Source organism: Schistocerca cancellata, chromosome 1 (assembly GCF_023864275.1).
Source record: "Schistocerca cancellata isolate TAMUIC-IGC-003103 chromosome 1, iqSchCanc2.1, whole genome shotgun sequence".
NCBI lineage: Eukaryota > Metazoa > Arthropoda > Insecta > Orthoptera > Acrididae > Schistocerca > Schistocerca cancellata.
Window position 1 is genome coordinate 254,522,118 of NC_064626.1, and position 27,009 is coordinate 254,549,126.

At 42.8% G+C, this 27,009-nt stretch overlaps 1 protein-coding gene across 2 annotated transcripts in view; it reads left to right on the forward strand.

The window, feature by feature from the left end:
* LOC126170560 (ras-related protein Rab-37-like) overlaps positions 1–27,009 on the forward strand; it is a 379,498-nt gene that overhangs the window by 315,195 nt on the left and 37,294 nt on the right. For both annotated transcript variants that reach the window (XM_049920735.1, XM_049920736.1), the window contains one exon: positions 20,759–20,869. In XM_049920735.1, the coding sequence (XP_049776692.1) occupies positions 20,759–20,869 (111 nt within the window). The remainder of the gene's footprint in view (positions 1–20,758; positions 20,870–27,009) is intronic.

The following is a 27,009-nucleotide window of genomic DNA, read 5'->3' on the forward strand; positions in this document are numbered from 1 at the left end:
CTCCGGAACCGATAGTGATCTTGCCTGAGTTTTCCATTCTTCTGCAAATAATTCGAGGTAGTATTTTGCAATCATGATTTATTACATTGATGGTTCGGTACTTCTCACATCTATCAGCACTTGCCCTCTTTTGTCATTACAGGCTTTGCCAAGGATGTCAATATATCTGAGGGCATGTCGTCTACTCCAGTGATCTTCTTTCGACTTAGTGTTTGTGTTCTGTAAAATTCTTCTTGCAGTATCATATTACTGATTTCATCATCATCTAATTTTTCTTTCCTTTTTATTGCAATGTCGTCAAGTTCATTACCTTGTGTAGGTATTCTACATATTTGTTTCACCTTTCATATTTTCCTTCTTTACTTCATACTGGCTTTCCATCTGAGTTCTTAATATTCATCCAGCTGCTTCTGCTTTCTTTTAGATGGCATTTATCTTAACTATGGCATTTATGTTGTAGCCATTCCTGCTTTGCAATTTTGTACTTTCCATCAATTGCATTGGATTTTCTGTTGCTTGTTTTAAATGTTCTCCTTCCATCAGTTAAAATCTGTATGTTACGAGTTGTCGATGGGTTTCGTCTGACCCTTGTTTTTTTACCTCTTTCCCTCTCTGCTGCCTTTACTATTTTACCTCTCCTTTTCCGTGCTTCAGTCAATATTGCCTAATACTCCCTTTGAAGCTATAAACAACCTCTGGTTCTTTCAACTTATCTATCTCCCATCTTCTTAAGTTCTTATCCTTATATGGTTTCTTCAGTTTTTTAATCTGCAGTTCATTACCAATAAGTTATAGTCATCATCCAAATTTACCCTTAAAATGTTCTGCAGATTAAAATCTGGATTCGAATTCTGTCTTACTATTACATAAGCCATCTAAAGCCTTCCGATGCCTCCGTGTCTTTTCCACGTAAATAATCGTCTTTCATGATTCTTCTTCCCCTCCCCCCTCCCCAAGGCCGTGTTCTCCTGCTGTTTTTCCTTCCCTTCATCTTCCTTCTTCAGAATTCCAACTCTCCTTAAGCATTAATTTTTCGTCTCCCTTAACGACCTGAATAATTTGTTTCATTTCAGAACAGTTTCTTTGAATCTCTTTAACCATATGCGCAGTTAGTAGGTATATAAGCTTGTACTGTTGTCGTGGGTGTTGGCTTTGTATTTTATCTTGGCTTGATAAATGCGTCACTATGTCATTCGTAGAAGCTTACCCTCATTTCCATTTCTTATTCATTATTAGTCCTACTCTGATTACCTATAATTCTGTCCTTCCTCCCCACGCCTCATTAGTACAAACTACTATAATTAATTTTAAAGTATCCATTTCTCCTTTTAAATTGTCTAGCCTACCTACTCAGTTAAGAGATCTAATATTCATGCTCTGATCCATAAAACGCCGTTAATGTTTGTCCTGATGGCAACATCCTCCTGAATAGTCCCCGCCGGGATTCGAATGAGGTAGTATTATACCTCCGAAATATTCTGTTCAAGAGGATCATCATAAAGTCATACCGTGGAACTGCTTGCCCTCGTGAAATAAAGTGGCTGTGGTTTTCACTTGCACTCATCCATTGGCACTATCAGTATAGAAAGGCCATTATGGCAAACGTCACAAGGCCACCACCTTCCCCAGTCTTACAGACAGCTGGACCGACATGTACTGAAAATGCTGGTGCCTCTTTCGAGGAATCGTACACTATGTGATCAAAAGTATCCGGACACCCCCAAAAACATGCGTTTTTCATATTAGGTGCATTGTGCTGCCACCTACTGCCAGGTACTCCATATCAGCGACCTCAGTAGTCATTAGACATCATGAGAGAGCAGAATGGGGCGCTCCACGGAACTCATGGACTTCGTACGTGGTCAAGTGATTGGGTGTCACTTGTGTCATACGTCTGTATGGGAGATTTTCCCACGTAAACATCCCTAGGTCCACTGTTTCCCATGTGTTACTGAAGTGGAAACGTGAATGGACACGTACAGCACAAAAGCGTACAGGGCGACCTCGTCTGTTGATTGACAGAGACCGCCGACGGTTGAAGAGGGTCGTAATGTGTAATAGGCAGACATCTATCCAGAGCATCACACAAGAATTTCAGACTGCATCGGGATCCACTGCATGTACAATGACAGCCACACATCACGCCAGTAAATGCCAAACGACGCCTCGCTTCGTGTAAGGAGCGTAAACATTGGACGACTGAATAGCGGAAAAACGTTGTGTGGAGTGACGAATCACGGTACACAGTGTTGCGATCCGATGGCGGGGTGTGGGTATGGCGAATGCCCGGTGAACGTCATCCGCCAGCGCGTGTAGTGCCAACAGTAAAATTCGGATGCGGTGGTGTTATGGTGCGGTTGTGTTTTTCATGGAGGGAGCTTGCACTCCTTGTTGTTTTGCGTGGCACTATTGCAGCACAGGCGTACATTGATGTTTTAAGCACCTTCTTACTTTCCACTGTTGAAGATCAATTCGGGGATGGCGTTTCCATCTTTCAACACGATCGAGCACCTGTTCATAATGCAAGGCCTGCGGCAGAGTTGTTACACGACAATAACATCCCTGTAATAGACCGGCATGCACAGAGTCCTCGTCTGAATCCTATAGAACACCTCTGGGATGTTTTGGACACCGAATTCGTTCCAGGCCTCACCGACCGATATCGATACCACTCCTCAGTGCAGCACAACGTGAAGAATGGGCTGCCATTCCCCAAGAAACCTTCCAGCACCTGACTGAACATATGCCTGCGAGAGTGGAAGCTGTCATCAAGGCTAAGGATGGGCCAACACCATATTGAATTCCAGCATTACCGATTGAGAGAGCCACGAACTTATAAGTCATTTTCATCCAGGTGTCCAGATACTTTTGTTCACATCGTGTATGTTAGCTTGACCTCTCCACAAATACTACGATATGTTTGTACCTACGGAACGACTGTCTGAACCGCTGAGGCACGCAAACCACTCTCCCGCGACAAGGTCCATTTTTCGTCTGGGAAGGTCGGATTAAACTTCTTTTCTTTCATTTGGAAGTTGGACTCAGCCGTGCCCTCGATATCGACGTCTTTAGAAACAAGTCTTGGCGGACGGGAGAAATGCCGACACAGAACTTATTAGAGGAACCATCCGTGCATTCTAGGCGCCTAGTCCGGAGCCGCGCGACTGCTACGGTCGCAGATTCGAATCCTGCCTCGGGCATGGATGTGTGTGATGTCCTTAGGTTAGTTAGGTTTAAGTAGTTCTAAGTTCTAGGGGACTGATGACCACAGATGTTAAGTCCCATAGCGCTCAGAGCCATTTTTTTTAACCATCCGTGCATTCACTTGAAGTACTTCATGGAAACCACCAGGAAACATAAATCAGTACGTCCGCTTTGGAGTGTGAGCTCCGCTCTCCAGAAAGCAAGTCAAGTTGCTTAAGCATTATGCTATCACTCTTAGTTTCCCAGCTTCTTGCCTGTAATGCTAAGTACTGATTACGCGCTTCGTCTCTAATACCTCTAAAGATATTGTAGCATCTCACTTTGGATACACTCTGCCGCTACCGTGTCGACGTTCCGTCGTTCTCGGAAGCTCCGTACCTCGCCATCGCCGCAGTTGTCGGAAGCGAATTGTGAGATTTGGGGCAGCTCTTGATGCAGGACCATTATACCAACCCACGTCGAATCCGCCGCTCATACAGTATTCAGAGCCATTAGTGCAATCTTGTCGTGCCGTCGGAGTAGTTGCACGGTGGCGCTGTACCAATACACACTTGTGTACACAACGACATAGACGTGCGGAGCAAGTGTACTCGGCAGCTTTCCAAGATATACAAGAGTCGCTCTATCGATTCTTCAGCTGATGGGATCTGCGAACCCTACGGCAACTTGGAGAAGGATCCTTGTGACAACACACTCACTCATTCATGCTGTCTGGCAGCTAGCATCTCCACGAGTCGGCTCGATGTGCAGCTAACATTGCCTACGTTACGCCATCTTACGAATAACTGTTGAAAGTGTCTTTCAGGCGTGATCCAGAGCTATCATGGCTCACAAGCGAACATTCCCAACCGTAAATAAACGATCTTGATGAAACCTGGAGGGTGCATACAGGTCGTAAAATAATGCAATATGTTTTGTTTTTTGTTTTCACCCTATTTAATTTTTAAGGAGTAAAGCACGCACCGAAAGGTAATCTGACGTATTAGGTTCAGAGGGAATATCATCGAAACGATTATATATAAAAATGTTTTTCGTATAAAAGTTGAATTGAATTTTGTAAAAATTTGAAATATTCCAAAATACACCACCGCTATCACCTGATATGGAAAATTGAAAACTTTTGTTACAAAATAAACTGAAGAAACTTTCAAGCTATATGCATCTACACTTCCGGCCATTAAAGTTGCTACACCAAGAAGAAATGCAGATGATAAACGGGTATTCATTGGACAAATATATTATACTACAACTGACATTTGATTAAATCTTCACGCAATTAGGGTGCATAGATCTTGAGAAATCAGTACCCAGAACAACCACCTCTGGCCGTAATAACGGCCTAAATACGCCTGTGCATTGAGTCAAACAGAGCTTGGATGGCGTGTACAGGTAAGGCTGCCCATGCAGCTTCAACACGATACCACTGTTCATCAAGAGTAGTGACTGGCGTATTGTGACGAGCCAGTTGCTCGGCCATCATTGACCAGACATTTTCAATTGGTGAGAGATCTGGAGAATGTGCTGGCCAGGGCACTGGTCGAACATTTTCTGTATCCAGAAAGGCCCGTACAGGACCTGCAACATGAGGTCGTGCATTATCCTGCTGAAATGTAGGGTTTCGCAGGGATCGAATGAAGGGTAGAGCCACGGGTCGTAACACATCTGAAATGTAACGTCCATTGGTCAAAGTGCCATCAATGCGAACAAGAGGTGACCGAGACGTGTAACCAATGGCACCACATACCATCACGCCGGGTGATACGCCAGTATGGCGATGACGAATACACGCTTCCAATGTTCGTTCACCGCGATGTCGCCAAACATGAATGCGACCATCATGATGCTGTAAACAGAACCTGGATTCATTCGAAAAAATGACGTCTTGCCATTCGTGCACCCAAGTTCGTCGTTGAGTACACCATCGCGGGCGCTCCTGTCTGTGATGCAGTGTCAAGGGTAACCGCAGCCATGGTCTCTGAGCTGATAGTCCATGCTGCTGCAAACGTCGTCGAACTGTTCGTGCAGATAGTTGTTGTCTATCAAACGTCCCCATTTGTTGACTCAGGGATCGAGACGTGGCTGCACGATCCGTTACAGCCATGCGGATATGATGCCTGTCATTTCGATTGGTAGTGATACGAGGCCGTTGGGATCGAGCACGGCGTTCCGTATTACCCTCCTGAACCCACCGATTCCATATTCTGCTAAAAGTCATTGGATCTCGACCAATGCGAGCAGCAATGTCACGATACGATAAACCGTAATCGTGATAGGCTACAATCCGACCTTTATGAAAGTCGGAAACGTGATGGTACGCATTTCTCCTCCTTACACGAGGCATCACAACAACGTTTCACCAGGCAACGCCGGTCAACTGCTGTTTGTGTATGAGAAATCGGTTGGAAACTTTGCTCATGTCAGCACGTTGTAGGTGTCGCCACCGGCGCCAACCTTGTGTGAATGCTCTGAGAAGCTAATCGTTTGCATATCACAGCATCTTCTTCTTGTCGGTTAAATTTCGCGTCTGTAGCACGTCACCTTCGTGGTGTAGCAATTTTAATGGCCAGTAGTGCATGTGTATTAAAGCTGGTTTCTGAAATTCCATTTTTGGAAAATAAGCTCTGCACAATTTACTGTCACAGTGTTTTCAACATACCGATTTAAAATATTGGAACAATCATTATTAAGCTGGTTATTTATTTTACTAATATTTATTTTATGTTTTAAATTCTTATTTTACTATTTAAATTTTTTTTTGTTTACCATTTTGTCTATGTTTTTTGTTAATTGAAGGTAATAAGCAACTCATTATTACTATACAAAAACTTTACAATAAAGATAATCTGTAAATATGAGCTTAAAACATAACGTTTCCTTACACCATGCACATAAAATGAGCGAAATTTCTTCACGTAGCATACATGACAGAGAACACAATATGAAACAAAATTCAGCAGGATGTGACTTTCCAAGGTCTTGCATTGTAAAGCGCTATACTCACTCGTGCTGAAGTCTAAGCCGGCCGGAGTGGCCGTGCGGTTCTAGGCGCTACAGTCTGGAGCCGCGTGACCGCTATGGTCGCAGGTTCGAATCATACCTCGGGCATGGATGTGTGTGATGTCCTTAGGTTAGTTAGGTTTAGGTAGTTCTAAGTTCTAGGGGACAGATGACCACAACAGTTAGTCCGCCGCTCGTGGTCTCGCGGTAGCGTTCTCGCTTCCCGAGCACGGGGTCCCGGGTTCGATTCCCGGCGGGGTCAGGGATTTTCACCTGCCTCGAGATGACTGGGTGTTTGTGTTGTCCTCATCATTTCATCATCATCCAGGAAAATGGCGAAATTGGACTGAGCAAAGGTTGGGAAATTGTATGGGCGCTGATAACCACGCAGTTGAGCGCCCCACAAACCAAACATCATCATCATCATCATCATCACCACAACAGTTAAGTCCCATATTGCACAGAGCCATTTCAACCATTTGCTGAAATCTAACTCAAGGCTAGTGGAACGGGAACCAGGGCGCCCATAGCCGGAGGGAAGGCTGGGCCGCGCCCGCCGCTTCTGCCACCCAAGCTCTCAGGGAAAGGAAAAGAAACATAAAAATATAGTTCAGTCAGCTGCTTTTCTTTCAAGAAAATTATTTTAAAGTCCTGCATTACTCCAGCGTGATGGGTACCGTTTTTTACGAACTATAAGACGCACCATAGTTTTTAAGCAATATTTATTCAAAATAACATTTTTACCATTAGATTGCAAAGCCAGACTAAAAAAATGTTAGTTTATAAAACCGAGCTGACGTTTAAAATCTCTGAAAATTGTCATCTGAACTTTCTTCTTCTTCCTCTTCTTCTTCATCCACTTCGTCATCTTTTTGTCCTCTTGATGTATAAGGTGGTCTTTACTGCCATCAAGAGCATTACTTGCGCCGCACTTCTTGAAGGAGTTAACAACAACCTCTTCACTCACTGTAGACCAAATATGTTTTGTCAACTGACGTACTTGTTTGATTGTAGGCTTTTTTTAAAGCTCCCTTCGGCGTGAATTCATATTGGGTTTCATTCATTGCCATTTGCTCCATTCCTCTCTCATATATGCTTTAAATGGTTTATACATATAGACATCAAGATGTCGCAATTGTGAAGTAAGTTCTCCCGGAATAAAAGGAAGCTCTGCATTTCCCTGTCCCAATTTCTCTTACACAGAATTTTTCAAGCGAGTACTAAACTCATCTAGGACGAGAAGAACACTCTTCTTCAATAAAGTAGTTTTCCCTCTCTCCAACACTCTGTCAGTCCATAATTTCTTACCAGTCTCGTCCATCCAACCCTTGTCATATATCTGAACAACACCTGGTGGTATTTCAGAAGGTTTTGGGACTGTTTTGCGATTGAAAATGATCATTGGATTAAGTTTACTACCGTCAGCACAACATGAAAGGACAACAGTGTAGTGCATTTTTTTCATGTCCACTTGCTTTTATAGTTACAGTTTTTAGCACCTTTCATGGGAACAACTCTGTCACTCGGCACATCAGATGTCGGAGACGTTTCGTCCATATTCACTATTTGGCTTAGTTCCACTCTGATTTTCTTTCGATATTGGATAATAAAGCGATGGAAAGACATTTTCTCTTCAGACTCTTGCGGCATTTTCTGAGATATTTTGGTTTTGATTCGCATGCTAAGTGCATGACGCTTCATAACCCTTTAGCACCAGTCAAATCCACCCTTAAAGTCTGTTAAGTTCCACCAAGTGTTAGCTTACGAGCGTGTATTTGAACCATTTTTGTATTAATTCCACGGGCATTTTGACGGTGTCCTTGAATCCATTTCAATACGAAATCTTCTAGTACCGGCCGTTTTGCATTCAGTCCTGTATCTGTACACTTAGTCTTCCTCACTTTTTTCACTTCTTCTTTGCTAGCCCGCCAATCGCGAACGGTTTTTTCTATTTGTGGAAGGCCAAAATGTCGCTCAGCTACTTTGTTTTCATGTTCTTCTTACTTTTCAATTTATAACCCGCATCACCCTTATGAATATCATTTATTTTTCCATTACGAAACTAACTACTAACAAAAATATTGTACTGAGACCGGTAACACAAATCATTTTCAGTTTTTGTGATGGCGGGGCACGAAGGCAGATACTATTAGCAAGCTTATGAATCCTCGCAATTCATGTTGATCGCATTGAAGCACTGCGGCTGCCAGTGGAATCCAATGTTACCAGACATGGATAGGTTTCCCGCGGCATCGAATATATGCCCATTTTTAAGACTGGCGGGAATATTAAATCAAACACATGTTCACATTAATGCCGGGGATAAACGCACCTGAATTTTGAAGGCTACTTATCGAAGAAAAAAGTGCATCATACAGCCCGTAATGTGGGACAGATTGCGATGCAATCACGATTTAAATATCGATATCACGCAAGATTTTAACAGTGTGTCGGAGCTAGAAACTTTTTATGGCTGCTTACAACTCGCCATTCGTCATCCAAAATATTTAAATTTCTTCAAACCCGACATCCTGCCCTCCCCCCCCCTCCCCCTCCACTGCTTATCTCCCCCCCCCCTCCCTCCCCCTACAAACTATCGTATGGGCGCTCTTGTAAGGGAAGTCGATCTCGAGCAAAATACTACATCGCATTGCGCTGCGATCTTAGCGAACAGTAAGGAAAGGATAAGTTCTTCAGAAGGGTTTCTGCAAGTTTTTCCGATGGATCAAAAATTCCATCAGTTTTCGGGAGTGCATCTGGGCTATTAATAACTCTTGCAGCGATATTTCGGCTAACAACCTTTCAGCTGTTCTTAGAGTAAACGACCTGCAAGATTTTTAAAGCAGTTTGGAGTTATTTCTGACATATGCGTATTTACCCCGCAGTGTAAATTGCTTTAAAAATCTTGCAAGCGACTCACCTTGAGAACGGCTGAAAGGTTGTCAGCCGAAATGTCGGTACAAGTGTTAATAATGCCACGGATGCACTCCCAAAAACAGGAGAAAATTCTTCATCATCAGTCATGTGTCATTACATACGTTGTCGTTAAATTTGTCCGAAGAGGCACGCGAAGAAACCAAAATGTCATTAAAAGTTATGCTCGAGAGAATTCTAGAAACGGCTGGATATTTACGAGGGTTGTTTCGGAAGTCTGGTAAATTTTCATGAAAGATTGGAACATTTTTATTGAGCCTCCATGCTTGGTAAGCTTATTCCAAGAATCGTATTAAGAATTTCAACAATGTACAGCGTATAGCTGACTGTTGACAGACGGCTGAATTGGTCAGTGTATCGACTGCGACTGAAAATGGAGAAAATCGAGCTTCGTGCTGTTATTAAACATTTTCATTTTAAGGGCTGGACTGCCGCACAAATTAAAACAGAATTAGATTAAGTTCATGTGGGCTGAAAGCATTTACTTTTGGATTAATGAATTTAAAAGAGCTCGGATAAGCACGCGAGTCGAAACGCGTTCTGGCCGTCCAACTGAGGTCACTACATAGAAAACCATTGACAAAATCCATGCTGTGGTAATGCAAGACCGCCGAATAAATATTCGAGAGATTTCTAAGATTGTAGGCATCTCAACTGAGCGAGTGCATTATATCCTGCACGGAGAACTGGCTATGAAAAAGCTGTGTGCAAGATGGGTGCCATGATTGCCGACAGACGACCAAAAGCGCATCCGGCACAATATTTCAGTGCAATGTCTAGCGATGTTTAATCGCAATCCACAATACATTTTGCGCCTATTTACGACTGTTGATGAAAATTTTATAAACCATTACACTCCAGAGTCAAGACGACAGTCATAGAAGTGGACAGAGGCTAGTGAAAGTGCACTGAAGTCGGCAAAGACCATTTTGTGAGCTGGTAAGGTGACGGCCACCATTTTTTGCGATGCAAAGGATTGACCCTCATAGAGTACTTGGGAAAAATGGCAGAACCGTAACTGGATTCTATCATGTTCCATTGTTGGGTCGATTGAAACTTGCGTTGACTGGAAGGAAAACCAAACTTGTCACGCAGAAAATTCCTCTTTCAACAGGATAATGCACCATGCCACACATCAGCGTTAACAATGGCGAAAGTGCATGAGCTGGGCTTTGAACTCGTTCCTCATCCACCCTATTCAGCATACTTACCCCTGGCGGCTTCTTCCAGTTCTCTGACTTGAAATTTTGTCTTCCTGTGAAGGAATTTTCATCAAGTCAGGAAGCGATAGGTGCAGTCAAAAATATTTTGCAGCGCTTGACAGAATCTACTTTTCCGATGGGATGAGAAAGCTGTAGGATCGCTGGACCAGGTGCATATCCCTCAAAGCAGACTATATCAAGAAGTGAGGTGACTGGTTTATGAAACAAACTTTTTTTCTTGCTTTTGTACCTCATTTTGTCAACCCCCCCCCCATAAGTCTCCCAATAAAGAGAATAACGAAGGACGGGGATGGAAGGGGGGTTACATAGTTAAAAGTACTTTCCAAACCTTCACCACTTAAGAAAAGATACGGAAAAAGTGAAAAACATCTATATTTAGGTAAACCGACAAACAGGTTGTGATTGGACTGACACACAAATTCATGTGATTAAGCGACGTCTTCTGCGACGCTACTTTTTTACCGTTTTTTTGGTTTTTATTCGTTTTTTGTTTGTTTGTGAGAGTCCCTTCAGGCAGTATGCGATCGAACATTTCTTGCTTTCGTGGATGTTTGCTTATTTGACTTTGTTTTTCGGTAGCCACATGAGATACTATTTACTTTCAAACGTCTATATTTGTTGAATTATTAGTCGTACTCACACAACCTGTTAATACAAACGTTTGCAGACTCATTAGCTCTATCTTATGGGAGATATATGTTCGTCTGAAGGCTTCAACTGTCAATCTGCACCTCCTCTATCGGACAAAATTATTCAGTGCACATACTGAAGATTGATAGATTGCAGCAATGGAGAGAGGATGTGGGGTGTATGTGTGTTTGTGTGTCTTATTTCATTTGAACTTTAAGGTGTGTACTGTTTATTCTAAAAAATGTGTTCATGGCAAAACACAGAATGCAAATGCCTCTCGAAATTCAGTCATATGGAAACGATGCTCTAAAACCGAGTTTTTATCTGCTACAGTTGTCAGACTTGCAGCTTATGGGGGTGAAGGTATCAGATAGAACTGGGTTTAAGATAGGAAATTTCACTCACGGCATTTCGAGAAAAATAGATTAAGAGCTCCTTCCTGCAGTTGAAAACTAAGTTGAAGACCTGGTAAAGGAAAGAAGGCTTAAAACAAGGAACCAAAAGAGAATCTTTGAGGGGGAAGAGGACTCTGAGTACAAATCTAAGGTCTTCTGAATAGGTGACATAGGAAAAAAGTTAGGATGAACTTTAAATTGCACTGACTGAAAATGATGTATTTTACAGTACACTCCTGGAAATTGAAATAAGAACACCGTGAATTCATTGTCCCAGGAAGGGGAAACTTTATTGACACATTCGTGGGGTCAGATTCATCACATGATCACACTGACAGAACCACAGGCACATAGACACAGGCAACAGAGCATGCACAATGTCGGCACTAGTACAGTGTATATCCACCTTTCGCAGCAATGCAGGCTGCTATTCTCCCATGGAGACGATCGTAGAGATGCTGGATGTAGTCCTGTGGAACGGCTTGCCATGCCATTTCCACCTGGCGCTTCTGTTGGACCAGCGTTCGTGCTGGACGTGCAGACCGCGTGAGACGACGCTTCATCCAGTCCCAAACATGCTCAATGGGGGACAGATCCGGAGATCTTGCTGGCCAGGGTAGTTGACTTACACCTTCAAGAGCACGTTGGGTGGCACGGGATACATGCGGACGTGCATTGTCCTGTTGGAACAGCAAGTTCCCTTGCCGGTCTAGGAATGGTAGAACGATGGGTTCGATGACGGTTTGGATGTACCGTGCACTATTCAGTGTCCCCTCGACGATCGCCAGTGGTGTACGGCCAGTGTAGGAGGTCGCTCCCCACACCATGATGCCGGGTGTTGGCCCTGTGTGCCTCGGTCGTATGCAGTCCTGATTGTGGCGCTCACCTGCACGGCACCAAACACGCATACGACCATCATTGGCACCAAGACAGAAGCGACTCTCATCGCTGAAGACGACACGTCTCCATTCGTCCCTCCATTCACGCCTGTCGCGACACCACTGGAGGCGGGCTGCACGATGTTGGGGCGTGAGCGGAAGACGGCCTAACGGTGTGCGGGACCGTAGCCCAGCTTCATGGAGACGGTTGCGAATGGTCCTCGCCGATACCCCAGGAGCAACAGTGTCCCTAATTTGCTGGGAAGTGGCGGTGCGGTCGCCTACGGCACTGCGTAGGATCCTACGGTCTTGGCGTGCATCCGTGCGTCGCTGCGGTCCGGTCCCAGGTCGACGGGCACGTGCACCTTCCGCCGACCACTGGCGACAACATCGATGTACTGTGGAGGCCTCGCGCCCCACGTGTTGAGCAATTCGGCGGTACGTCCACCCGGCCTCCCGCATGCCCACTATACGCCCTCGCTCAAAGTCCGTCAACTGCACATACGGTTCACGTCCACGCTGTCGCGGCATGCTACCAGTGTTAAAGACTGCGATGGAGCTCCGTATGCCACGGCAAACTGGCTGACACTGACGGCGGCGGTGCACAAATGCTGCGCAGCTAGTGCCATTCGACGGCCAACACCGCGGTTCCTGGTGTGTCCGCTGTGCCGTGCGTGTGATCATTGCTTGTACAGCCCTCTCGCAGTGTCCGGAGCAAGTATGGTGGGTCTGACACACCGGTGTCAATGTGTTCTTTTTTCCATTTCCAGGAGTGTATATGTACTTTTTTCGCAAATTTATGAAGGCTAGAGTATGAAATTTTGTACAGTTATTTATATAAACCCAATAAATATTGCCTCAAGAGTAAATTTTGAACTTCTGAATGTAAGTTGAGATATGGGGCAAAGTGCTTGGAATTTTATATAATGTTTATATCATACTTGGAGAATTATAATTAAAATTTATTAAAATGCTCCTATTCGTTGTATTTAAAAACATTATGAGAGAAGCTTACTACACGCAAAGAGATTAAATACAGAACGTTTCTTAGAAATCTATTGAATAGTTTGTGAGAAGAAGGTACATATATTATCTTTTTAAAATAAAATATTTAAATTCCATAAAAAAGTTAAGTACTGTATATAATCCAAGGAACTTTACAGTAAATGTGTTAAATTCATTTAAAGCATGGCACAACGTTTCATTGCCTGGTCTTCAAAATTTTGGATTCGGTTGCAGTGTTACGTGGCTTTATGCTTAATTACAGACTTACTATTTTATCAGTTGATTTGTTTTCACCACCCAACGCCCGCTGTTTACGTCCTTCTTCGTTGCTGATGTATCACTTTTAGTTCTGACGCCGCAACTCTTCCTTTCCCATATCTTTACTACTTTTTGTCTGTATAAATGATGAACTACCGGTTTTGCCGTTTAACAACTTTTTAATAACTGTGGAAGTATTACAGGCATCGATTCCCACCTAATGTGTCACCCGCCTATACGTTTTACATGAACCTTTCAAGATTCGATCGATCTGTTTACAAAGAGAAAGCAGAATATCTCTTCCTTTGACGTTGTCCAACAACGACCTAGGAAGCTTGACGCCCTCGCGGTCCAGGCTCTTCCATGGCTCGCTGTAGTTTGCAGCATTCGTTTTATTCCTTGCCCACTTGCCGCTACGTCAAACTTGCGTGGTGATCGTTGGGCGTCTTCCACGTTATCTGCAACATAAATAAACTTTCTTCCCCCAGTATTTCTGAAAACCCAAAAACAAACTTAAAGAACATCATAATAATAACTGTTCTTACAATTATTCGTATAAGTCTTGGTCGATTTAATGAAGGGTGGGACAGGCCTAAGCCTTGTGACACCACACGGTGCATCTTTTAAATAATGTGTGTTTTTCATGACCGTACCCCCTTAAGAAACGGAACAAAAGTCAGATACAGAAGACGAGAAACAGTTTTTCTTATTGATATTAATGATATTACTCTGGGTGCGATTTTTATCACACCCAGCACGCAGTGAAATGCTGCCTATTCCACCGGCACATATGGGCTGTCAGTGGCTCATGTTCTAAAGTAAAGACCAGAGAATCACGTTGCTGTTTCCTTCCGCAGATCAGTACTGTACTGTTGTGCTGCTCGCGCCACATCCCTGTGCAATTCCCATTTCCCACGGCGCTGCCTCCTGATTCACCGATTATTGGCACCAGTGGAGACGTCCTGTGGCCTCTGCTCATTTTGCCCGCAATCGCGGCGGCGCGCTCTCCTTTCGTCACTACTGGTCAGCTCTCAAAGCCGTCCAGAGACCCAGGCTTCTCACGTCCCCTGCAGCTTTCCTCTTCAGTCGATGTGTCACGGGGCTGCAAAAACCTCACTTCGGGCTATCTGCTGCACGTGTTGCTGTTTGCAGCGGCCTAAGTTGAGTCGAGAACAGTGTTCGGAACTTAACAGTGGTCCGAGAGCGTGATTGCGGGTGCAATTTTAGCTGGATCACGTGCTGCATTCACTACCATATTACGTCGCCTGTAGTAGAACTCGCAGGGACCAGCGGAATGCAGCATCAGCTAGAGAAAACATTGGTTGGCGTTCACCTCTGATTTAGAGTGATGTTAACACTTAAGATGATTCTGTCAAAGACGCATAGGAGTGTTGCAGCCTCATTAATAGAAGATCTGAATAAAAACTTTGATTAAATTGCAGTGAGGAAAAAAATTAGTACGTACATCCTTTTAGAGGTTTCCAATTCATTGAAGAGTTATTATTGTCTCCGAAAGGACCATCTCGCCACTCGGAAGGTCACAATTTCACCTCTCTCAGACTCACTCAGTTGGCTGCAGAATGCACGAGTGTGTCTCCGTGTCGTTCTTGCCTGGTTGCTTCACACGTTTGCCCAACCTTGGGCTTTCTGGCTGTAAACATTCCCTATTAAAGGGTAAACGCAGACGGCGCCCGGGTAGCAGTGCCAATACATTATCTGTTGGCAGACGACAATGAAACCATTATCTCTACATCTATTGTCCCCCAGGTGGCATATGCTGTCATCGGAACAAAATTGATGTCGTCTTTCCAGGTAACCTTTTCTTTATTTTATGGCAGTGTATTTATGAAAAATACGTGTAACCGGAGTTGCATAAATTTCGGAGAACCGGAGTTGATATCTCAGACTGGAGATCCAGACTTAGATTTTCCATGGTTCCTTTAATCGCCGGAGGCAAAAGCAAGCATCGTTCTTTGAAAAGCAAGTGTCATATCAGGCGCAGATCCTAAGTTAAATTCGTGTGTGAAGACATCAAGCATGAATGGATAAAAGTGGTCAGCAATAATGTTCACCTAGTCCACAACTGTCATGCTGTCTTAGATTACTACCACAGGTCCCATTGACACCCTGACGAATGTCCCCCATAGCCACCTTTGCCTGCATCAGTGGCGCTGTGCATGTTCGAGCAGTTACTCATCCGGATGGATGTATCTGGACAAAACAGTGACCTGGTGTGACAAAACACGTGCCTCATCCAGCCAGAGGACATGATGCTATTGGTCCACGGTCAGATCTGCTACAGATCGCCGCTTATCTTTCTTGACAGCGTTGGAAAGCCTCTGATTTCCACGTTGTGTGATGAGGCGTGGACGGCCAACAACACAGTAACACGTGAACAGCCGACCAGCTTAGCCATTTCCGAGATGCCCGTTCTCAGGTTGCCCTATTTAAGTCGTTGATGTCAGTGGATTTCCTCATTTGAAGCCCACATTCGCCTGTGCTCCACTTACATTCTTTCGTTACCACGTCACGTGCTCGCAACGCTACCAGGCAGCAGTCAGTCCCATGGTGGGCAGCGATCGTAACGTTTTGACTCTTCAGTGTATGTAAAACTACAGATGCCTTTGCTAAAGTTTGAGGGGAAGGGGGAGGAGCTTGTGCTCTGTCTCCAATCACTAAGCCATCTGAGGGTCGTTGAACTATCATGTTAACAGTACAGTCCACGCGCCATTTCTTACAATAACGATTAGTAGCCTGCGCTGATAATACTCCCATTGTCGACGGATGTTACAACCCTTTGTTCGGCAGTGGTATTACATTAATAGTCCTGAGGCGCCCCATATGTCTTGGCTGTGATTATTTCCCACAAGATCGAAGAATATTGTTAAGTGCCATACGCGATGGCTAATTTAAATTCAAGCGTTCGTCTCTGTTTATTAAAATATCTGGCACCCTGTATCTCCATAGGACTGTCTGAGGAGTTCGGTGCCTAGATCACAATGCTGATGAAGAAAGAATTTTTTTCAAGTGGTTAATAGGGTACCATCGACCTATCTGCCTTGCTTTCACAGATTTTGAAAAGGCATTCGATTCGATAAGTCACCCATCAGTGTTCGAAGCTCTGACAGAACAAGGAATGGGAAAGTTCAAATGTTCAGATGTGTGTGAAATCTTATGGGACTTAACTGCTAAGCTCATCAGTCCCTAAGCTTACACACTACTTAACCTAAATTATCCTAAGGACAAACACACACACACCCATGCCCGAGGGAGGACTCGAACCTCCGCCAGAACCAGCCAGAATGGAAAAGGCCAATATTAAAGTCATATACAACACATACAAAACCTCCACAGCGTTTGTGAATGTAGTTGAAGAAACCAATGAATTCCCCATCGAAAAGGGTGTAAAACAAGGTGACTCCACATCTCCAAAACTATTTACAGCAGTCGTCGAAAAAGCAATGTCAAAATTGGATTGGAAAACAAAACGAATCCAAGTTCTAGGGAAGAGACTAAATAACATTTCGCTGATAATATTGTTCTATTTGCAAAAACTCTAGAAGAACTTCAAATACTGGCTAGTGAACTTGCGTTAGTGTGCTCTGAAGTTGGTCTAAAAATTGACTATGATAAAACAAAGATTATGATGAATGAATGGATACTGGAGGGAAATATATCTGTTGGAAGTACGCAACTGCAAAGGATCACACAATGTCTATTTATGTCAAGTGCTAAATATGAAAGGAGCCTAAAATCAAACATATTTCGATGTTTTAAATTAAGCTGGCAAGCGTATGGAAGATACTCTTCAGTTTTGAAGTCTAAGATGTCAGCGGAGCTGAAGAAAACAGTTTTTAACCAATGTGTACTGCCAGTGATAATTTATGACTGTGGGATATGGACATTAAATAAGTCATTATCAGAAAACTAATAGTAGCCCAAGGATGAATGGAAAAATTGGGCTACACAAAGAAAGACAGAAAGGAAGCAGCTGATATCAGACAGACAACAAAGATCAGTGACATAATGGAAAGAGTGAATACCTTGAAATGGCAGTGGGTTAGTCATGTCGCTCGAAGAAATGATGACAGGTTGTCAAAACAAATACTAGATCGGAGCCCAATTTACCGTAAAAGACCAATGAGAAGATCTACAGACAGATGTAACAATGACCTGAGAAAGGCAACCGAATTTAATTTGCATCGAGAAGCTCAAGATCGACAGAAAAGGAAGAGCCTGTAGGGATCCATGTAGCACGCCAACTCAGAGGCGACATTACCAAGTGATCGAATTGCTGCTGCCACTGATGATGATGATGATATACAGGGTGCCCCAGAAACGTTGCGACTAACTTTGAGGGGTTGTAGAGAGTATCTTGAGGAACTAAGCGAGGATAGGAACATATGTCCGGGAACGTCATCCAGTGACACTACGGAGCGTTGAAGTTAGACGCGAAAGCGCCTACCACCAGCTCACCCCTTCGGCAAGAAACGTAACTTTGTACGCTGGATGGACCACAGGCGAAACCTCCTGCAGTGTTATTTGTTATTCGGTGATCGCGACTGATTGCCGCAATCGCCAGTGGAGAAGGTCGAACTAGCTGCTGCGTAGACAGATTGAAGTGGTTCAAATGGCTCTGAGCACTATGGGACTTAACATCTATGGTCATCAGTCCCCTAGAACTTTGAACTACTTAAACCTAACTAACCTAAGGACATCACACAACACCCAGTCATCACGAGGCAGAGAAAATCCCTGACCCCGCCGGGAATCGAACCCGGGAACTCGGGCGTGGGGAGCGAGAACGCTACCGCACGACCACAAGCTGCATAGACAGACATTGTCTTCTATGAAAATGATGATCTGTTGTCTCAGTGTATGTCAGTTTCGGACGCAGCTTTCCAGCTGTAGTTAATTTTTATCCTGCATACAGAAAATCAGTGGAGGTTTTAGAGGGTCCTAGTATGTCTCTAGTATGCCCGTCGATCGCGTTATGTTGCTCTTTTTAGTTCTGAGCGCACAGTGAGCACATAAAGAAGCCTAAAAAGTAGTCCCCCCTGCCATGTATGGGGGCCTGGTAAGAGATTTCGCCTGATGTAATGCAGCCCACGTAATACATCTGTCATGCATTTCCTTCTTCGGCGGAAAGCACAGGTGGCTGACAAGAAGTATCTGGAAGGTACAGATAACTGTTACGAATGAAACGTTTTTCATTTTCACAGCGATCTCCATTTCACGACCGATCGGACCTTACTTGTCGAATAACCCTCATATATTATTGTTCTATGACGAAGGTAGTGGAAAGGAGGTACAATTCTACAGGAAGTGTCCAAGTCGGAGCGCCGACTGGAGAGAAGGTGCAGCTAAGTGTTGCAAATAAAACGGTTTTCATTTTCACAGTGGTCCACATTTCACTACCGATCGGACTTTACTTCTCGAATAACCCTCATATATTATTGTCGCCAACCTGCTTAGCAAGGAATGATTATTGTAATAAAATAAGAAAACTCGGAGCTCGTACAAAAACATGTAAGTGTTCATTTTTCCCACACACTGTTAGAGAGTGGAACGGTATTGAAAGAGTCTGAAAGTTTTTCGGTGAACCCTCTGCCAAGCGCTTTAGTGTGAACTGCACAGTATTCATATAGATGTAGCTGTAAATGCACTACCAACCATATCATTGACTAATATTATGTTTTGATTTAATAAAAGCATTTAGAAATGCTTCTTGATTTAATAAAAGCACATAGAAACGCTTCTTCATTTAATAAAAGCTATTAGAAATGCTATTTAATTTTATTTGTTTAAATGTCGATTAAAAATTATTTATTTTACATCTTTTCAAAACAAGAATGTTCATTTTTAATACAAAATTTTGTTATTTCTTATACGTTGTTGGGGTCATTGGTTGCTATATGAGTTCTGAGAAAAGTTGGGAAACAGCTGTGTGACCGGTAGTCATGAAGTCTTAATTATCAACCCAACTGCTTCAGCTACTTCGATTTCCTTAATACAACTGTAACGTTCCTGCTAATACTGCTTGATACTCACACTTTATCACACTTTATCAGGGCGTGCGAAATTTGGTTTTATCAACTCTAGTGGCATGCTATGGTACTGTGATGTGGGGACTTCAATACGTATCAGGACTGCAGGCAGGAACTTGCAAATAAACACAAAGTTAACTCTGTAACTATATTTTTTCGAGGTGACAAGATTTGGAAAAAGCATATTTGTGCGCCATCATTTGTTCAATTTTATATTTATTTTCTGCCCGTTTCGATTTTTACCGTCATCTTCGTACGAGAAAACTGTAAGGTTAAAAAAAAAAGAAAAAAAAAAAGACCATAGAATTTACACAGTCGCAATAGAATATAAAGGAACTAGGAAAGGACATTTTTAAAACATAGTATCTATACAGTGTGTTTCAATGGATTAAGCACACATTCCCATCACATACGGGCCAACCAAATGTAGATCTATGTAAGTGTCAGAATTGTATATCTTAACACAGTCCACATAAACACGTCGTGCATTGGCACAGCACTTGCTGATAAGTCCACATTTAATAATGTACATAATTGTCAACGGTACAAATACAAGGTGATCATCAAAGAGTCAAGCTGAAACACACAAGCAATATAAATTTGCCTAAAAGATTAAAAATGTTCTTTGGTCTAGTCAAAGTTTACAGTAACAGAAATTCAGAAATCACATGGCATCCATTCTCTGAGTAACATAAATATGTGGCCTGTTATAATGTCATATTTCGACTTCAGTGTTTCAAAAATTAAAAGGAAGGTATTTATCTGAACCAAACATTGTGAATAAAGTCAATTTAAAGGACTATAATGGATTAGAACATTAAGAACTTCTTCTGCAATTATCAGACAGTATAACAGTTTTTAACAGTATGCTCTTTTTTTTACGTTACAGTTTTTTTCCTGTGAAGATCATTATAACAATCGAGACTGGCTGAGAACAAACATACAACTACAAAGCTGATGGCACAAATATGCTTTCTCCAAATTATTTAACAGCTGTAGGCAATCATCCACAAAAACTTCTGATAAATAAGATTTTACGACTAGCGCCATAGATGAATTGCTTTTTTCATAGTTAGACTTGCCAACCCTCCCAGTTCCACCAAATTTATTTTCCGACAAGAAAAGATATAAAAAAAAGCAATATCAAGATAGAGCGGCGCCTGATATGATCTTCTGGTATGTTGCAGCACTCCTGCTGCTGTACGATGTGACGAACAAGACGAGCTTCGACAACATTCGGGCGTGGCTGGGCGAGATCCGCGAGTACGCCCAGGATGACGTCGTCATCATGCTGCTGGGTGAGTGCCCTATTGCTCTCCACGTCGTCTCGGACACTTTGCATACAATGAGGATACACTCACAATGTTCCTTGCCACATACTGTGGTAACCTGCTTCAAGATGTTTCAAAGTAGGCCCTACTTGTTACATAATGTATATAGGAAGACTGAAGTGACAGATGAAGGTTTGTACAAAGGCCGGAATGCGTCACTTCAGTCTGCACGTAAATACATCATATATGTTTGAGACTTGAAAAGGTCTTTGGAACAATGAAGTTTCAATTGACTTATTGTACACTACAGGCCATTAAAATTGCTACACCACGAAGATGACGTGCTACAGACGCGAAATTTTAACCGACAGGAAAAAGATGCTGTGATATGCAAATGATTAGCTTTTCAGAGCATTCACACAAGGTTGGCGCCGGTAGCGACACCTACAACGTGCTGATATGAGGAAAGTTTCCAACCAATTTCTCATACACAAATAGCAGTTGACCGACGCTGTCTGGTGAAACGTTGTTGTGATGCCTGGTGTATGGAGGAGAAATGCGTACCATCACGTTTCCGACTTTGATAAAGGTCGGATTGCAGCCTATCCCGAATGCGGTTTATCGTATAGCGACATTGCTGCTCCCGTTGGTCGAGATCCAATGATTGTTAGCAGAATATGGAATCGGTGGGTTCAGGAGGGTAATACGGAACACCGTGCTGGATCCCAACGGCCTCGTATCACTAGCAATGGAGATGACAGGCATCTTATCCGCATGGCTGTAACGGATCGTGCAGTCACGTCTCGATCCCTGAGTCAACAGATGGGGACGTTTGCAAGACAACAACCATCTGCACGAACAGTTCGACGACGTTTGCAGCAGCATGGACCATCAGCTCGGAGATCATGGCTGCGGTTACCCTTGATGCTGCATCACAGACAGGAGCGCCTGCGCTGGTGTACTGAACAACGAATCTGGGTGCACGAATGGCAACACGTCATTTTCTCGGATGAATCCAGGTTCTGTTTACAGCATCATGATGGTCGCTTCCGTGTTTGTCGACATCGTGGTGAACGCACATTGGAAGCGTGTATTCGTCATCGCCATACTGGCGTATTACTCGGCGTGATAGTATGGGGTGCCATTGGTTACACGTCTCGGTCACCTCTTGTTCGCAGTGACGGCACATTGAACAGTGGACGTTACATTTCAGATGTGTCACGAACCGTAGCTCTACACTTCATTCGATCCCTGCGAAACCCTACATTTCAGCAGGATAATGCACGACCGCTTGTTGCAGGTCCTGTACGGGCGTTTCTGGATACAGAAAATGTTCGAATGCTGCCCTGGCCAGCACATTCTCCAGATCTCTCACCAATTGAAAACCTCTGGTCAATGGTGGCCGAGCAACTGGCTCGTCCCAATACGCCAGTCACTACTCTTGATGAACTGTGGTATCGTATTGAAGCTGCATGGGCAGCTCACGCCATCCAAGCTCTGTTTGACTCAATGCCCAGGCGTATCAAGGCCGTTATTACAGCCAGAGGTGGTTGTTCTGGGTACTGATTTCTCAGGATCTGTACACTCAAATTGCGTGAAAATGTAATCACATGTCAGTTGTAGTATAATATATTTGTCCAATGAATACCCGTTTATCATCTGCATTTCTTCTTGGTGTAGCAATTTTAATGGCCAGTAGTGTATAAGTTTCCAGCTGTTGTTACAGAAATACAGACTGGTTTCACGAACGTAAGCTACATTTGTTATCGAAGTAATGTTTGCAAATTCAACAACTACGAGTACAGTCACCATTCCTTACAGGTTTATAGTGAAATTAGCTGAATACCCAGCATTACGTGGATATGTGTTTACTCCAGTTCCATTGGTCCATCTTCTTGCCCTCCATCTCCCTCTCCCTGTCCATCTCCTTCTCCCTCTCGCTGTCCATGTCCTTCTTCCGCTCTCTCTGTCCATCTCCTCCTTCCGCTCTCTCTGTCCATCTCTTTCTCCCATCTCTCTATACCCATCTCTCTCTCCCCCATATGTGGGGCTATTCTAACCTTCTCCCTCTCTCTCTGCCCATCTTTTTTTCACCCCCTTCGCTCTCTACGTTTTCACACCCCCTATATGAGGTTACTTGTTCTTACAGCCACAGTATTTCTTTCCAGATAATAAATAATATTTGTACCAAGTTTGGCTGAAATCATGCTAGACGTTTAGGACGTCGCCCACTAATGCACATGCCACATATATTAACGTCATGCACCCTCATATATTTAACCTGTACTGTATCTCTATTGAATATCACCATGCACTTTCATCTTCATGCTGCTGAATGGTCATGACGTAATATCTTCTGATCCATAAGTTGTACAATTCTATAATTTTGTAAGATACATCCAGTGATATATGTGCACAGTGCCCGAGAAATGTGTTGTGACTGTTGTTGGTAGTAGCGAGGTAACAAATTAAAACGTCGCGCATAATCCAGCAGTTTTTGATGCACCTCAGTATTTATGATGCGATATCTCCTGAACTATGTGTCATAAAATAGTATAGTTTTGTAGGTGCTGCCTGAAAAAAGTGTTACGGATGTAATTGTTAGTAAAGAAGTAATGAATTAAAAGGTTCTGCTAAGACAGTAGTTTTACTGCATGAACTGCAAAAAAGAAGTATGTAATAAAAAAAATTTCCTTTCTTCATTTTGTAGACGGTATGAGTGAGAAGAATTTTCTCAAAGGTTCTAAATTATCTGTAAAGTTTCTTGCAGATCACTAAGTGTTCTCATTGTCAAAGAGTGAATGAATACAGTCTGGATGTTTGTCCATCATCAACTACGCTCCTTTTTCACCCCCACCTTCGATTCTTGTAGGAGTAGGTGGTTCTTGGATCCATAGTGGTCCTTTACAGAGAGAAAGTGAAATGTTTATCAAATTTGATTGACATCGATCCAGTGGTTTAGGAGATGTGGAACATACATACACTGATGAGCCAAAACACTATGACCACCTGTTTAATAGCTTGTTTGTCCGTCTTTGAAATGAAATATATCACAGATTCCGCGTGTCAGGGCTCCGACAGTTTGTAGGTAGGTTTGTTGGTAGGTATGTGGCATTATATGTCTATGCAAAGGTCTGTAATTTGCGTAAATAATGGGTTGCTGATTTGTCGTGATGTATAGTTGACTCCACTGAATGAGATATCTTATGCTTTGTACAAAAGTAACATGCACAAATGAACATTAGAACCATGCTCATTCTTGTCATTGAAACACGAAAATAATAATAGTTTGTCTACATTACTGATGATATTGTATCAAGTGTTGCATTATTTTATTGACTAAATTCGTCCTTTTTCTGAAGTTAATTATTCATCTACTGATTGTAGTAAATTGTAATCTAAGGTAACATGAATAAAAGTTATGTTTTGTTTAGATAGGTAATATGTGTGGTGGTTCATCTGCCCAATACTATATGCATTGACCTGTACACGTTGTTGTGCGCGATTTGGTAGCTGGAAGATGAAAATTGTCCTCCTGCTGTTTAGCATCTAGTTCCATTATGAGATTTTCACTCTGCCAGGAAGTTTCATCTAGTTCAATTAATCGACAATCTATTGTCCTGCACTCAAAGTTTCAGTATCCCATTTGGTTTACCATTTTATATCAAGTGGTAATTAGCACTTCAGGTGTAAATATCAAGTAAATCCATGGATCTCGAGTTTAGTGGTATTTTGGGCAAATAACAATATTTTCCCTAATACAATCCTTTGAATCTGCTTCATACAGAATGACATGACTGTCTCTCCATCTAGAAACTAATAATCCTTCGTGAGTTTGTGTCTATCCATTTCCCATGTATATTCCATTTAATCAGATCTGGAAGCCAATGGCCTTGCCATGTTAGTAACACCAGTTCCCACCCAATCACCAAAGTTACGCAACATTGGGTTCAAATAGCTCTAAGCACTATGGGACTTAACATCTGAGGTCATCAGTCCCCTACACTTAGAACTACTTAAACCTAACTAACCTAGGGACATCACAAACATCCATGCCTGAGGCAGGATTCGAACCTGCGACTGTAGCAGCAGTGCAGTTCCAGACTGAAGTGCATAGAGCTGCTTGACTACAGCAGCCAGCTCAACTTTGGGCCTGGGTAGTACTTGAATGGGTGACTGTTTGGCAAAACCAGGTGCTGATGTGTTTAATAACATGCAAGTCACTGAAGTGGCAAGAAGTAGAAAGACTTGCACCAAACCATGGTGCCACATGACATATTTATTTGTTGGATATGGATGTACTATGTAACAGTGCTATTGTGCGTTTCTGCCTACTACTGAAAACTGAATTTTTATGTACAATCCAACTTGATCAGTACTCACCCTTACATCAGATATGTGATATAATAAAGCTACATTCTTACTGGTTATCTTCATTATATGTTGTGTGCCAGGTACAAACTACCAAATGGAAAGTCAAAATTAATTACAACTCAGAAGATTTATTCTGAAAACAAAGTGAAACAAAAAGTGCAATCACTCATGTCCAGGTCCATAGCTAAAGATCATCTCCTGTAAACACTATCACAGTAACAGTTTCGGGACTGAGAGGATACCTGCTCCATACTACAAGAGGCCCACCAGATGACTCCCCTTCCAGGCTGCGATGATGCGACTTAAGCACATGGGGCTGCAACCTAATTAGCCCCCTCGACTCCAGCAGTATGACTGCTGCACCCTTTTGGTGCCCCCACTGTGACCACTTTGAAGTACGCCATACTGCTGCCTTTGGAGCATTGCCACATAGTGCTCGAGAAGGTGGTGATCTCATCTTACGTGCACTGACCACGCTGTATGAGTGCATGGCACAACATTATCCACTGTTCCAAACACAGCTTCTCTCCTCTGGCTAACCAACCTTCCTTTTTTATGCATTAGCATTCGTGGTACTTTTTCTGTTAACTGTTGCAACTGGAGGAACACATAGAAAATGTTGTGGGGAAGGCTGACCAAAGACTGCATTTTATTGGCAGGACACTTAGAAAATGTAACAGAGACTGCCTACACTACACTTGCTCGTCCTCTCTTAAAATGCTGCTGCACGGTGTGGGATACGTACCGGAAAGGACTGACAGTGTACATTGAAAAAGTTCAAAGAAGGGAAGCATGCCTTGTATTATCACAAAATATGGGAGAGAGTGTCACAGAAATGATACAGGATTTGGGCTGGACATCATTAAAAGAAAGGCGTTTTTCGTTGCGACAGAATCTTCTCATGAAATTCCAATCACCAACTTTCTCCTCCAAATGCAAAAATATTTTGTTGACATTGATCTGCATAGGGAGAAACAATCACCACAACAAAATAAGTGAAATCAGAGCTCGAACAAGAGTGGAATGATAGAGAATTGTGAAGGTGGTTCGATGAACCCTCTGCCAGGCACTTAGATTTGATTTGCAGAGTATCCATGTAGATGTAGATGTAGATGAGTCTTCACTCCTCATATGAGAGTTTTAATTCCCAAGAGAAATGGAATGATCATCAATCCTCTCCCCAATAAGAACAGAACACAAGAAGTAAACAAAATTAAGACTAACCTAAGTAACTATAAAATACCATATGTGCATTTTACATGAGATTTATGCTATTTCCTAGACCTAAGTGCAAAAGGTACATTTATCTGGTATTCTGATATCCCTCTTTCCTCGGTAATTATTCACCCCCCCCCCCTGCCCCCCCAATGTTGAAGGAATCTGTGGCAATGCATCAGTCTGACCTGCAGAAAGTTTGAAGTTTGACTCTACTTTCATGCATTATTGAATCTGAGTTAGTAACTGTAATTTTACATTGACTGATTAAGTCATTACAATAGCTTGATGATATTTCATTTAAAACTTTTTTGTTTTGCCCTTTGGAGTGTACGGATATGCTAGTAATACCCATTGTCTTATTTTCTATTGTAGCAGTTTACTAGTCTGTTGTGCAATATGTTCTTGCTTCTGTAAAGCTTTTGTGCTGGCCAACTGTATTCTTTGCCAAATTTCTTTCAATTTTTTTCGCAAAATTTTTCACTAGTTAACCCTGATGCCCCAGTATAGGTTGAACTACATCACAAGGTGGCAGCATTTTTTGCCCATATATTACCTCATATTGCTTAGAATTATGT